Source organism: Mustelus asterias, chromosome 10 (assembly GCF_964213995.1).
Source record: "Mustelus asterias chromosome 10, sMusAst1.hap1.1, whole genome shotgun sequence".
Lineage (NCBI taxonomy): Eukaryota > Metazoa > Chordata > Chondrichthyes > Carcharhiniformes > Triakidae > Mustelus > Mustelus asterias.
The window spans coordinates 89,654,028-89,669,548 of NC_135810.1; the positions used below are offsets into that span (position 1 = coordinate 89,654,028).

The window sequence follows — 15,521 nt, forward strand, 5'->3', positions numbered from 1 at the left end:
TGGGCCTAGGACACTAACTACCCTGAAGAACTTCTGCAGTGATGCCCTGGAGCTGAGATGAGTGACTTCCAACAACCATAACTTTCTTCCTTTCGTATGACTCCAATCATTTGGAATTTAAATAATTATCAGCAAAATTCTACCAGCAGGCTGATGGCCATACAAGTGAAGCAAATGCAGGTTACACAACTGAATGAACACAAGCCAAGGAACGTTTTCTAGCATGCTTCAACTTGTGTAATAATAATTAATTCTGAGTGAAAACCATCTCTTTCGACATTGGTCACATTAATCAACACAAAACATCAGCACCTCAGTCAGTTTCTGTTAAATTATTTTTGTAACAGTTTCATTTATTTAATCCCTTCAACATAAAATGTTGCAAGTAGTTCACATAAACAAGATGTGCATTGTCTTCTAAACTGAACCAATCTTTCTAATCAAAACTTCAGTAGATAACTCCAACATGCCGACAGCAGTATTCTCAGAGGCAATAAGAAACTTCATTTTAAAAAATCCATTATTATAGGACTCGTATCAGTCATAACTGGCGTAAAACATCCATTGGTCTTCGATGTTCCAGAGACCTGGCCTAGGATATGGTATGGCTACCTTAAGAAAACCATTCATTTGGATAACCTAGAATTGTTCCAAGTTCATTTATTTTGGCATCATATATAAATGGCACTCAACAATTTCACTTCTGGACAAAGGTATGCTTTCTTAGACATTGCAGTCAATAATGGGCAGAACTAGCTCTAAACTTTCTTGAGAATTCCTAATTCCCCACCATCTTTCCAACTGATTTTAACATTCATTTGATCAGACATAGTTACTGAACAAATCATGTTGGTATTTGCCAAGATGGTAAGTCACTTAGAGCACAAGTGACTGGGCAACAAATGCTTTTGGATCATATTGACTTGGTTAAAGATAACATGCGTTCCCAGATTGTTCAATTTTGCCCAGAATGATCTATTAAGGTGCATTCGTGTGCATTGGACATTTTCAACTCTGTACACAACTGCAACATTTTTGAACAACCTGTCCTTTCAGATGACATTTCTCCAGATTATTGAAGACAGGAACAGAATGAGTCCAAACATTTTTCCTTGAAGAATCCCTCTAAGTGTTGTACTAACAAGATTAGCATTCATAAATCAGACTCAGTCCTTGGACCCTCTGAGAAAATTACCTCTAACAAACACCAGAGAGACTCTATAGTTTGAATTTGGCACAGCAGTAAAAATCAGAGCCCAAGTAAGGCATCCAAACTCCTTTCTACCTCTTTAAAGACTGCTTGCATGTAATTACATGAATGATTATAGTCAAAATAATCTTAATTGGGCTGCCCTTCATTCCATAATCCGGGCAATGAAGCATCTATTCAAGACAATTTTCCTATCTGTGCCTTCATAGCTTTCCCAATTTAATCTTGAACCTTTATTTCAAAAATACCCAGGAACTCAGATTGCACAAATGTAATAATATTGATTTTATATTACAATCTTTTTAGGCATTAAAAGCACTAGTGAATGTGGTGGAGTAGAAGGTAGACACACCTATATTGATTGCAGTTTCTTGTTTATCGCCTGTCAGGATCCATATTTTGATTTCCGCTTTCATTAGTGTTGATATGGTTTCAGGTACTCCATTTTGAAGACGATCTTCAATGGCAGTTGCTCCAAGCAGCAACAGATTCTGAAAGACAGGTTTATGAGAAAAGATACTCTGCAGACAGTCACTTGGTAAACAGAACCTAAGCAAAAAAAGATACATGTTGTCAAAGCTTTTCCTCTTACACTCATCAGGTTAGAAAGCCAAATTTCAAAGGGAACAACAATTTATACTGCAGGAGAAAAGGGGTGCTGATTGGTTGGCAAATTAGCTCTGATTGGTCGAGACATTACATAGAAACATTGGAATTAGAAGCTGAAGTAGAATAGGTAATTCAGCCCTTCGAACCTGCTCTGCCAATCAATCAGATCATGGCTGATCTCTTTCTGGTATGAAAACCACCTCTCTACCTTTTCCCATATCCCTTTAATCCATTTTATTTATCAGAAATATGTCTATCTCCTCTTGAAATCATTTAATGATTTCCATTGTGAACACACCAGGGAGCTATTGTCCCACATGCTTTTGTTTATTTAAAAATGTGCAATGTCTGGACATATTCCTTTTGCCCGCACTTGAATATACGTAGCTTCTAGCAAGCATCAGTGAGCTATAGTGTGAGCCTGACTAGTAATCTTAAATTGGTTGTGTAATTCTCAACATACTTGCGAAGCAGCCCAAACTGAGTATTACATGTAATGTTAGATTTTTGCAAGCACGGACTGGTTGAATATAGTCAGTACTCTCTGCCTATTGTAAACAGTCGATGGGGTGTGCTGTTTGGTACGATTCACCATCGTTAGAATGTATGGCCTATGTACCTTGCATTACACTGGCACTGTAATTCATTTGCCATATTACAAGTCTGTACGGTAGGCAGAATGCCTTTTTGGCTTGACAGCAGCATTCGGGTCATGGAAAATGCCATTTGTGTTGCCACCACATGGTAGCAGCATGGAATGGCTAGCTTCACTGTTGGCTTAAAGTGAGCTGTGTATTACACACTCACAAACGGGCCCAAGGCCACTACTTTCAGACCTGCAAAGTGTCCAGTCGATCTCAAATTGCTCTGGAAGGGTAAATTCTCTCAAACATTCAGGCAATGGCTGAAGCTAGCCGTTTCATACTGCTACCATGAAGCGGCAACGTGTGGTGTTTTCCAGCAACAGGATGCTGCTATGAAGACAAACCACACAAATGCCGTAATGTGGTACATGAATTTCAGTGTAGATGTGATGCTAGATATGTAGGCTGTATGTTGCCATGACTGGCGGCAGCAGATCATATCAAACAGCTCTTTCAGCTGCTTGCAATTGGCAAAACACTGGCCATTCTCAGCCAATCTGTGTTTGCAAAACTCAGAATGTAATGATTTTATAATAAACTAATAAGTTTGATTTTTATTGAGAGAAACTAATTAAAGTCTCTTTCATTCTGGATAACAACAGCAAAAGTAAACAATTGACAATTTTGATATGTGAATCAAACTTTTAAACTAATGGATTAGATGTGATTCCACAATTGGGCAGAGCTTACCAAACAATCCAGATGTGCTGAGAATTACACAATTATCATTTGGGCTCATAATGTAACTTATGTTTACTAGACATTACAGATATTCATATGCAAGGACCTGTCCTCTACCGACAAAAGGAATATGTCCAAATGTTGCACCTTCTTTGAATGAACAAACATGTTGGGTCAATAGCTTCCTGGTGCAGTTGCCATGGCAATGCCTCAACCAATCAGAGCCCATTTGCCAATCAATCAGGACTTCTATTCTCACGCAATTTAAATTGTTGTGCCCTTTGAAATTTTGGCATTCTTGCAGCTGTCCTGGTGAGTGCAAGACAAAAAATCTTTGAAAGCATGTCTCTTTTTTCAGCAATATTATACAGAATGTACATATTAATAATCTGACTGTTTAATTGCTCATGTACATTTTGCTACAATAAAGGAACAATTTAAATGCAAGTTGTTTTTGCATTCAGAGAGCACAGAGGCCAATTCTTACCACTAGTTAACTCAGTACAGACAATCAAGGGCTTCATGTTTGCATGACTTAGTGCCATATCACATTGTACAATATATATTCACTGAGACATCCAAGAGGAGCACTACTTAATTCTAGATCTAAAGTTAATTAACAAGCATGAAAGTATTTTAAATTTAATATGCTCACTTTTCCCCATATGAACAGATTTTCTTTACTAATCTCTAATTTCATTCTTTCGCTTAGCATTCATACAGTTAAACATTATAACATATTGTTTAAATAAATACTTTTTTTTTACAGCTTCAGATGTTTAAGCAGTGCTGCACTCTGCTGGATATAATTCAAGTAACACTTTTTTTACACAGAAATTACAACATGGAAACAGGCCATTTGGCTTAACCAATCCACCACACAACCTGTCATCCTAACTTTATCTGAATGTTCTTTTTCTATCCAGTTATGACCAGGATAAGAGAAATGCACAGTTTGATTAGTCTCACTACTCCACAGGTCGCACCATTAGTTTGAAAGTTTGAATCATATACCAAAATTGTCAATTGTTTACTTGTACTGTTGTTACCCAAAATAAGAGAGACTTTAACCAGGTTTCTCTCAATAAAATTCCAACCTATTAGTTTATTATAATATCAGTCTTGTCAAATTGAAAGGCAAAGCTGATTAACACACAGTATGAAATACGAAAGTATACTAATTACTCTTGAGATACACTCATAAGATCATAAAAAAAAGAGGAATTCTGCTAAAGGTTAAAAGTCAATGGTTCAAGAGAAAAGGAAAGATGGTGGAGTCACTGGAATAGTGTCCAGGTTATATGGCTGTTGTCTCAGAGTTGATCTGTGAAACAATATGACTCTTGCACTGCTTTACAGGCAGACTCATGGAACACCTGAACATCAGAACTCTATTCATTTAGATTCATTTCCAGCTGTGGACAGGCTCTGGACTGTAAAAAGGCTGTTTCCTTTTCAGAGGCAGTTGGTCCTTCTTCTCAAAGCAAGACCTTTTTAAATAGATCAGTAAATTCACTTTTAGGTTATAGCTTGTGAAGTGAGATCTGCATTTTAGTTGGGACCTAGCTGAAGTTTCAAGACAATATAAAAGAAGCTCTGTGGTGAACTAGCACAGGCTTATGCCATGTCAATTGCTTCCATGCTCGCTCTCCTTTTCCAGTGCGTACATATTGAGGCTCTGTGCACAACTGTGGCACATGTAACATAGCAGTAATCAGACCTCACCTTTTCTATGAGTTCATAGCACTCCTCCAACTTGGTGGTTCTGTGCTGAAGAGCTACGCTGGCTTTGCTATAAGTCTGTATCCACTGCATGTAGTCATTCAATTCCAGATCAGTGTATGCAAAACACAACGTCCTTAAACCTGAAAAGGAATGAAACCATTTCAACACAAAATTATCAATTAAGGAAATAATTTTGTGCAGTGAACCTAATCGAACTCAATTTGAGAGACCAAGATCAGAATTTTTCCATCTGTGTCAGATGTGAAAATGGAGTACCTGCCTGTAAACAGTTGGTAGTCAATCAAGGCCCTTAAAAGCTCTAATAAGGACATTGGGGAGACAAAGACAACTATAATTTTCCAGTTGGTGGCCGAGGGCCAAATCCTTGCCACTGCATGCAGGTGGCCTCCTGGCAACAGAGTGAGAAGTCAGTGATCCAAAATCGTTTTTTTAACCGCAACCATCTCCTATCCTCTGGCCACCTCTGTTTGCTCATTTTTATTAACAAATCTTTATGGGTGGCTTCATCTTTAGGCGCCCTCTCTCTAATACCAGCTCTTATGGCAGGACCACAGATCACTCAGGACTGGTAAGACAGCAGTTCAAAAATCACATCAGGTCACAGACATTGGAATGGCCTCGACCCCAAAACAAAAATTCTGCCCGGAGAGTAAATTAAATTATTTTACTATGAGGGGGTAAGGGAAGAAAGAGCACAAAAACAAATGACTGTGAAGAAAGTACATGAGCATTATAAATGAACATTATAAATGGCTACAACAAGTATGAGAGAACATGTACACAAAAATAATTGCAAGGGCAAGCTGTTTTTAAAAATGCCTGCCATCATCTAACCGCTTGGCTTTAGCTTGGACAGTTAACAGGAAGGGAAGGTAAAGTCGCCATAGTCCCAGATGACCATAGATTGTTCTCCCCTTTGAGGGGAAGAGCTGACTAGCAGTGATTTAACCTGAGGGTCACCACACCTCAGGCAAGGGGCAAGGTTGAGAAGGGGGAGCCTTATGAGTAACTTCAGCCAGTATGGGAATTGAACCCACACTGCTGGCATCACTCTGTATCATGAACCAGCTGTCCGGCTGACAGAGCTAACTATTGCCCTTTAACTCTCTAGCAGAAGTACAATAACTAATGTCTCCTGTAGAGGGGCTGGGGAACAAGGGTGATGGGATGAAATCATCTTTTTTTTAAACTTAAAACAAATCAGCTCCTTCTTGCACTCATGTCACATTTTCTTTTTCTCTTTAATTGCTCTTTTCTTCTCACTGGGCGGAAGCTTGCGGAAGATGGTGAGTTTGGTGGTAGGGGATATTCAATCAGGCAAATGGGAACTCAGTTACCTGATTAAGTCTGTGGTGGGAAAGCCAGTGGAGATCTTCCTGCCTGCCACCAACTGAGACCCTTGAGTGGGCAATTAATGCCCACTTGAGGTGCACATCCCATCAAGCTGCATTAATCCACCTGCAGGCAGGGGCTTGCCAAGTAGGGATCACAAAAAGAAAATCCTAGTGTGTTTGCTTGTTACCTCCAGGGAGTATGGGATGGGTTCTTGTTCAAAGGCTCTCAGTGCCGGGTCAGAGGACTCATTGAGAATGGGGGAGCCTGCAGAGAGCCACCCCTCTGCCTTGCTGCCAATCCTCCCCATCCCCCTTCCCCCATAACCCCCACCCTGCAATACTACTCCCCATCCCCGCTCTCCTGACATCACTCACCTGTGGCCTAAGTTTTTCCATAATTCAAGTCTCTGCTGGAGCCGTATCGGCAGCAGCCAGCACCTCCCAGGTGGTGCTGCTGAGTACAGAAGGGCTGCCTGCCTCAACCTGGCTGGCTGCTCTCAGTGTTTGATCCGAGGGGAAGGTGCACTGCTGCCTGACAAGGTTGGCTGGATTGGCACAAGATGCGGTGGGCCTTCCTGAAGAGATGATGTAGGGCTCTTAGCAGCTCTCCAGCCTATGGCTGAAACCCCTGTTGCCTCCACAAGATTCTGCCCACTATGTTTGAATGCTTTGAAATGAAGCATATGGCAGTTTCTCTTTACTCTATTTCCTCGCTCATCATGTTATCCCAAAGCGGATATAACTGAAGAGAAGTAGTCAGACAAACGGCTCCACTATGCAGCACCTTCTCACGCAAATTCATATTCATATAACAGGAATGTAGATAACTGCACACATAACTGCATCCCATCAAGGGCTGCATACCATATTAACAGCCCAGTTTCCAAGAATTGTAAAAAAAAATAAAGACTTGCATTTATATAGCACTTTCAAAAAGCAATTTGCAGCCAATTAAGTACTTTTTGAACTTTAGTTACTGTTGTAGCGTAGGAACCCACAATAATGTCAGGATAAGGGAGACAGTTGCAGTTAATACCACATGATGAACTGAAGCAACTTCCAAGGCTCCAATACCACCTCGAAGAATAAGGGCAGTAGACACATGGGAACACCCACCATCTGCAAGTTCCCCTCCAAGCCTCACATCATCCTGGATTAGAATTAGACTGCTGTTCCTTTACTGTCACAGGGTCAAAATTCTGGAATGCCCTAGCAGCACTGTGGATTTCCCACCATATGGACTGTAGTGGTTTGTAAAGGGGATGGCTAACTACCATCTTCCAAAGGGTATTAATGTATAAATAAAAGCCATAAAATGAATTTAAAAAAAATGTTTTTTAGCAACACAAAGGATTCCATGTGTAGTGAAGCTGTTTGATCAACAGGAGATTCCAGTGCAGCTGCTCATTAATGACACCAAGAGTACTTAAATGTTACGGTCTCAAGGCTTTCTTCAGCAATTTTCCTTATTAACCAGGAGTCGTAGGAACATTTAATATTCTAGATATTTGTCAAATTCCAAAATATAAAACATCTGCAATACTTAACTGTATTGGGATTTAAGAATTTAAGATTCTGATAATATAGAAACTGGTATGAACATAGAACATAGAACATTACAGCGCAGAACAGGCCCTTCGGCCCACGATGTTGCACCGACCAGTTAAAAAAAAAAACTGTGACCCTCCAACCTAAACCAATTTCTTTTCGTCCATGAACCTATCTACGGATCTCTTAAACGCCCCCAAACTAGGCGCATTTACTACTGATGCTGGCAGGGCATTCCAATCCCTCACCACCCTCTGGGTAAAGAACCGTTAATGGTATGATCGTTAATACTAACTCACCATATAGGGTAATAAAATGAACCACTATTTAGTTTGTTATTGGAGTAAATTTGCCATTATTTTATCCCATGGCTGGTTATGGTCAAACACTCATCTACAACACCAAGTACATTTTATTTCATTGTTTTCTTACCTTCTGTAGCAAACTGTTCAAGGTGATTTAATGTCTGAACTCTGTGTTGTGACAATTCAGCAAGTCTTTCAAAAATGACATCATCCTGTTAAGTAGCAAAATATTCATTTGATTTACCTTTTAAATATTGCACCTAAATTTTGTAGGGATGCAAGATGATCTGTTTTGAAAATGGTAACTATTTTCTGGCATTTGGGAAATCTAACTGAAAACTATTATCCATGTGATTGAAAAACTCAGATTGAGGATCTATACTTCTGCATTGTCAAAAGGCAAATATTAAAAAACATCCAATGTAGTGCTGGGGCAGGATTTTACACTCCCCCCAATTGGGTTGTGAGGTGGGGGCGGCTTCACCCTGACTCGGACACAATTTTACATTTCACGGTTGGGCAGGAAACCCACCTTTTCCCCCATTCAGGCCCTCAAGTGACCACTTTATGGCCACTCATCAGGTGATGAAAGAGCAGCGCTCCGAAAGCTCTTGATTCCAAATAAACCTGTTGGACTTTACCTTGGTGTTGAGAGACATCTTACTTTGCTAATGATCGAGAGGAGGTTGATGGGGCGATACTTAGTCTGATAGAATTTGTCCTTTTTTTTGTGGACAGGATAATCCTGGGAAATTTTCACAATGTTGGGGAGATGCCAATATTGTAGCTGTACTAGAACAGCTTGGCCACAGGGAGAAGCTAATTCTGGGACAAAGATATGTAAATTGGCATCCCAGCTGATATCAACTGTCTTAGCACAGAGGATATGAAGCTTTTCAGGAATTTTGCATTCGGGACTTAATGAAACATGAATGGAATAAGTTTTATTTCTTATATGTACAGTATTTACATCTCTCACAAATGCTTTGAATTCTCCCTGAACACAAAATGTGTTAAAAATAAACACTATTCAAATCAACAGTAATCAGAGTTGCGAACAGCCTTACAAATTTGTGCATTTCTTTGTGTGGTTGAGCAAGTTAAACATAACACTTACTGCTCCTTTGCAGTACAGTCGGATCTTTCCTGATGGCATCTTAACAATCACTGACATTCGTTTCCTGGTGCTATTGATCGGATAAACAAAAACAAACGCAATTGTGAATAAAAACAGTATATGCCAGCTAAGCCACATGGAGTCATACAGTGCAGAAAAGGCCCTTCGGCCCACTGAGTCTGCACTGACAAAAACTACTACTAGTCGCGTTAATCCCATTTTCCTGCACTAATCCCAAATCCTTAAATGTTATATTTCAAGTGATTGTTTTCTTCATAATAAGCAACTTCCTCATTGTTGAGGATTACTAACTGATAAACTTGAAGAGTTACGTCACAATCATTAATTTTTCACTGTGCATATGATCACTCTCAGCTGCACAGAGCACACCTCTGCCATCTGTCCTCAAATACTGTAAAAGTATATGAAAAATATAACCCCAAATGTGGACACTTCAAAAGTAAGCACAAAGTCTGCAGTCCTAGTAAAGGAGGTGGTATTGGGGTTCTTGAGAAATATTAAGGTAGACAAGTCCCCAGGGCCTGATGGGATATACCCCAGAATACTGAGAGGGGCAAGGGAGGAAATTGCTGGGGCCTTGAAAGAAATCTTTGTATCCTCACTGGCTACAGGGGAGGTCCCAGAGGATTGGAGAATAGCCAATGTTGTTCCTTTGTTTAAGAAGGGTAGCAAGAATAATCCAGGTAATTACAGACCGGTGAGCCTTACATCAGTGGTAGGGAAATTATTGGAGAGGATTCTTCGAGACAGGATTTATTCCCACTTGGAAATAAGTGGAAGTATTAGTGAGAGGCAACATGGTTTTGTGAAGGAGAGGTCGTGTCTCACTAACTTGATCAAGTTTTTCGAGGAAGTGACGAAGGTGATTGATGAAGATAGGGCAGTGGAGGTTGTCTACATGCTCTTCAGTAAGGCCTTTGACAAGGTCCGTCATGGCAGACTGGTACAGAAGGTGAAGCTGCACGGGATCAGAGGTGAGCTGACAAGATGGATACAGAACTGGCTCGATCATAGAAAGAAGTTTAACAACACCAGGTTAAAGTCGAACAGGTTTATTTGGTAGCAAAAGCCACACAAGCTTTCGGAGCTGCAAGCCCCTTCTTCAGGTGAGTGGGAATTCTGTTCACAAACAGAGCATATAAAGACGCAGACTCAATTTACATGAATAATGGTTGGAATGCGAATACTTACAACTAATCAAGTCTTTAAGAAACAAAACAGCATGAGTGGAGAGAGCATCAAGACAAGCTAAAAAGATGTGTGTTGTCTCCAGACAAGACAGCCAGTGAAACTCTGTGGGGGTTACAAATAGTGGGACATGAACCCAATATCCCGGTTGAGGCCGTCCTCGTGTGTGCGGAACTTGGCTATCAGTTTCTGCTCAGCGACTCTGCGCCGTCGTGTGTCGCGAAGGCTGCGACTAGTCAAGAAGGCATCTCCACATCTCAATCATAGAAGACAGAGGGTAGCAATGGAAGGGTGCATTTCTGAATGGAGGGCTGTGACAAGTGGTGTTCCTCAGGGATCAGTGCTGGGACCTTTGCTGTTGTAATATATATATATATATATATATATAAAAATGATTTGGAGGAAAATGTAACTGGATTGATTAGTAAGTTTGCGGACGACACAAAGGTTGGTGGATTTACGGATAGCGATGAGGACCATCAGAGAATACAGCAGGATATAGGTCGGTTGGAGACTTGGGCGGAGAGATGGCAGATGGAGTTTAATCCAGACAAAGGTGAGGTAATGCATTTTGGAAGGTCTAATACAGATAGGAAATATACAGTAAATGGCAGAACCCTTAAGAGTATTGATAGGCAAAGGGATCTGGGTGTACTGGTACACAGGTCACTGAAAGTGGCAATGCAGGTGGAGAAGGTAGTCAAGAAGGCATACGGCATGCTTGCCTTCATCGGCCAGACTATTGAGTTTAAAAATTGGTAAGTCATGTTGCAGCTTTATAGAACTTTAGTTAGGCCACACTTGGAATATAGTGTTCAATTCTGGTTGCCACACTACCAGAAGGATGTGGAGGCTTTGGAGAGAGTACAGAAAAGATTTACCAGGATGTTGCCTCGTATGGAGGGTATTAGCTATGAGGAGAGGTTGGAGAAACTTGGTTTGTTCTCACTGGAGCGATGGAGGTCGAGGGGAGACCTGAAAGAAGTCTACAAGATTATGAGAGGCATGGACAGAGTGGATAGTCAGAAGCTTTTTGCCAGGGTGAAGGATTCAATTACTAGGGGGCATCGTTTAAGGTGCAAGGGGCAAGGTTTAAAAGAGATGTACGAGGCAGATTTTTTACACAGAGAGTAATAGGTGCCTGGAACCCGTTGCTGGGAGAGGTAGTGGAAGCAAATACGGTAGTGACTTTTAAGGGGCGCCTTGACAAGTACGTGAATAGGATGGGAATAGAGGGATATGGTCCCCAGAAGGGTAGGGGGTTTTAGTTAAGTCAGGCAGCATGGTCGGTGCAGGCATGGAGGGCTGAAGGGCCTGTTCCTGTGCTGTAATTTTCTTTGTTCTTTTCTGCATACAATGAGGGTGTTATAAGGATGTATGAATGAAAATAAAATTTTCGTGTTCCCAGTTTCCTTCCAGATGCTCACTGTTACCAGAGATCATTCAAGACCAAAAATGATATTTGATGAGAGACAAGACTATCATGACAGCACCAAAACTGAAAAGGTGAGTAATTTGTAAAAACTGGCCATTTAAAAGTTATCACTTCAGAAGTTTAAATTAAACTACCCTGAAATATTTAAAAGCTCAAAACTTTACAAATTTTAACAGCCACATCAATTTTGAGAAAGTTTGACCAGCATTACCATGACATTTTCTTTAGAATTAGCCCCATTTCATTCTCTCAAACTGAGACTTGATCAGTTGCGTCCACTACAGAGTCTCATATAAAAACAGGTAAAGAGAAACCTGAACCATTATTTTCATAATGAACAGTTAAATTTAGATCGCAACAAATATCTAGTCTTGGCCCAATCTGCACTGCTTTTCCTGCACAACAATTATCACGCTTAAAATTCATTGTGTGAAGGTTTTTGAGATATTGGATGCCATAATAAGGTACATTATAAATGTTTCTTTTCATGCAATTAATTTAATGTGACTGGTCATTGTGAGGTACTAAATTATAGATACACTACCTGGAAAATTCCAGAACATTAAGGAGCTCATAGGTCTGCTCTTCTCCCATCTGGTAAATGAGATATAAAAACAAGTTATTTTTGTATGGCTTGCAATTCTAACTTCTCAGTTACATACTGGTAGTTCTCGGTAAATGTTAGAAATCAAAATACGAATGACACTTGGCAGAACAAATACTGCAGTTTTAAATATTTCAGGTCGATATTTCCAGAAAAAGGAAAAACACAGTTCCTCAGTTCTTCAATAGCAAACCTAGAAAATACTAAACATTTCAATGTTTGAAATGAAGTACTGCAATCAATAACGAGGGAATATATAAACCTAAGTAGGAAAAGCCCCAAGGAGCCCTCCAAGCAACCCCATCCCAAAACATTCAAAGCACTTAGACGATCAAACCCCACCCGCTCTCAGCCATCCAACCTCCAGCAAAATCAATCAATAGGTTTACTTACCGCTTCTATAATGACAGAATCAGGTGTTCTTCCAGTGAAGACAAAACCAAACTTCTTTGCAGCTTTTACCAGTGAGTTTTCATCTGCACAAAAACACATCTGTCAGCAAGTAGGATCGCCACCGTGATTAATAGTAAAGAAGCAACTGGTGACCTTTCTTCTGCATTGATCTCTAAGACCACTCACCTCCATCTGCAAAATGTTGCATGCCTCCTCCAGGACTTCACTTTCAGCCTTATTCATAATTTAATCAGCTTTGGTGCCAGCCTCAGCTCAGTGCAGCACAACTGACCTCTTTTGACAGAAAGCTGTGTTTTACATTCCCACTCCAGAAATGGAAGCACAGAATTTGGGCTGATATTCCTGTTCAGTACTGAATGATTGATGCACTTTCATTTGAATGTTAAGCTGAGGTCCTGTCTGTCTGCCATTTCACGTGGATGTAAAAGTTCCCACAGTACTCTTCAAAATGAAGCAGGGGGGTTTTCTGGATGCCTTAGCAAATATTTATACCTCAACAGGAACCACCAAAGACCATCTGTTTATGGACCTTGCTCAGCACAAATTAGTTGCTGTGTTACTCTAATAACCACAGTATATATTACAAAAGTAATTAACTGACTTTAAAGTTTTTGGGTACAAAGGTTTTATAAACTGAGTTCTTTCTTTCACTGGATGTGATCAGTGTCCTTGCTCCTCAATGGCCTGCCAAGCACCAACTTCAACTGATCGATTGGTTCAAAATTCCACCAGGTATCTGTTACACTGCAGTGCCCCACAGCCTATCCTCATTGGCTTCACTATATCCATTGCCAAAGACTTCTGCAACATCCTCCGGTTTTATGTTGCACTTTGCAGCCTTCAAATCCATGAAAGCGGTATCTTTCTCTACATTCCTCCTCCCTCTACTGATGGTACAGTTTCGCGCTTTACCAGCTTTAGTTACTCTGGAATCCTCCGACTTTGCCATCTTCCTCCATTACTTCCTCACAACATTATCTTATCTTCTCTGTTTTCTGTCTTGCCTCCTAACTCTAACTTTTGCTCCAAACTCATTTCCCCTCAGATGCACTTCGAGTCATTTTCGATATTAAAGATGGAAGGTAAACACAATTTATTGAAATGATTAACCTCATGAAGTGCTTCTTGAGGCAATATGTAGATAGTCCAACTCGGGAAGGGATTATCTTAGACCTGGTTCTGGGAAGCAAGCACGGACAGGTGATTGATGTCTCACTGGGGCACCATTTTGAGAACAGTGATCACAATTCTATAAGTTTCAAGATACTTGTAGAAAAGGATAGAAATAGCCCAGAGTGAAAGCACCAAACTGGGGTAAGACTAACTATGACAGTATTAGGCAGGAGCTAGGGAATGCAGACTGGGGGCGGCTGTTTGAGGGTAAATCCCTATCCAATATTTGGGAGTCTTTTAAAAGTCAGTTGTTAACAATTCAGGACAAGTATGTCCCTGTAAAAATGAAGGATAAAGATGGCAAGATTCAGGAACCCTGGATGACAAGAAGGAGGAGGCATACGTAAATTTCAGGAAATTGAAAATGGATAAGACTTGAGGAATACAAAGAAAGCAGGAAAGAGCTTAAACTGGGTCTTAGGAGGGCACAAAAGGGACATGAAATGTCCTTGGCAGGCAGGATTAAGGAGAATCCCAAGGCTTTTTATGCATATATAAGGAGGAAGAGGTAGCTAAGGAAAGGGTGGGTCCACTCAAGGATAGTGGAGAAAATGTGTGTGTGAAGCCAGGTGAGGTCCTTAATGAGTACTCTGCATCAGTATTCACAAAAGAGAAGGATATGGTGGATGGTGAGTGTAGAAAGGAGGATGTTGACATTCTAGGACATGTTGAGATAAAAAGGGAGGAGATATTGGAGGTTTTGAAAAACATTAAGGTGGGCAAGTCCCCAGGGCCAGATAGGGTCTATGCCAGAATACTGAGAGAGGCGAAGGAAGAAATTGCTGAGGCTTTGACCAAAATCTTTGTATCCTCGTTAGCCACAGGTGAGGCATCAGAGGATTGGAGAGTAGCTAACATTGTTCCTCTGCTTAAGAAGGGAATAAGAGGCAATCCAGGAAATTACAGGCCTGTGAGCCTGACATCAGTGGGAGGGAAATTATTGGAGACGATACTTAGGAACAGGATGTACTCACATCTGGAAGAGAATAGGCTTATTAGCGATAGGCAGCATGGTTTTGTGAAGGGGGGCTGTGTCTCACAAACTTGACTGAGTTCTTTGAGGAATTGACTGAGACAGAAGGTGAAGTCATATGGGATCCGAGGTGAGCTGGTAAGATGGATACAAAACTGGCTTAGGCATAGAAAGCAGAGAGTAGCAGTGGAAGGGTACTTTTCTAACTGTGACAAGTGGTGTTTCACAAGGATCAGTGCTGGGGCCTCTGTTGCTTGTAATATATAGAAATGATTTGGAGGAAAATGTAGGTGGTCTGATTAGTAAATTTGCAGATGATACAAAAATTGGGGGAGTAGTGAATAGTGAAGAGGATTGTCATAGGATACAGCAGGGTATAAATCGGCTGGACACCTGGGCCGAAAGATGGGAGATGGCATTTAACCCGGACAAATGTGAGATGATGCGATTTGAAAGGTGTACTGCAGAAGGAAAGTACACAGTAAATGGTAGCGCCCTTAGAAATATTAGCATACAGAA

General features: G+C 40.6%; 1 protein-coding gene across 1 annotated transcript in view; it reads right to left on the reverse strand.

Moving 5' to 3' along the window:
* Positions 1 to 15,521, reverse strand: part of atp8a2 (ATPase phospholipid transporting 8A2) — a 329,927-nt gene that overhangs the window by 269,732 nt on the left and 44,674 nt on the right. Inside the window, exons 12-17 of the mRNA XM_078221449.1 lie at positions 12,836 to 12,918; positions 12,383 to 12,432; positions 9,195 to 9,264; positions 8,205 to 8,289; positions 4,870 to 5,009; positions 1,563 to 1,701 (exon numbers count right to left, since the gene is read on the reverse strand). Coding sequence (XP_078077575.1) covers positions 1,563 to 1,701; positions 4,870 to 5,009; positions 8,205 to 8,289; positions 9,195 to 9,264; positions 12,383 to 12,432; positions 12,836 to 12,918 — 567 coding nt within the window. The remainder of the gene's footprint in view (positions 1 to 1,562; positions 1,702 to 4,869; positions 5,010 to 8,204; positions 8,290 to 9,194; positions 9,265 to 12,382; positions 12,433 to 12,835; positions 12,919 to 15,521) is intronic.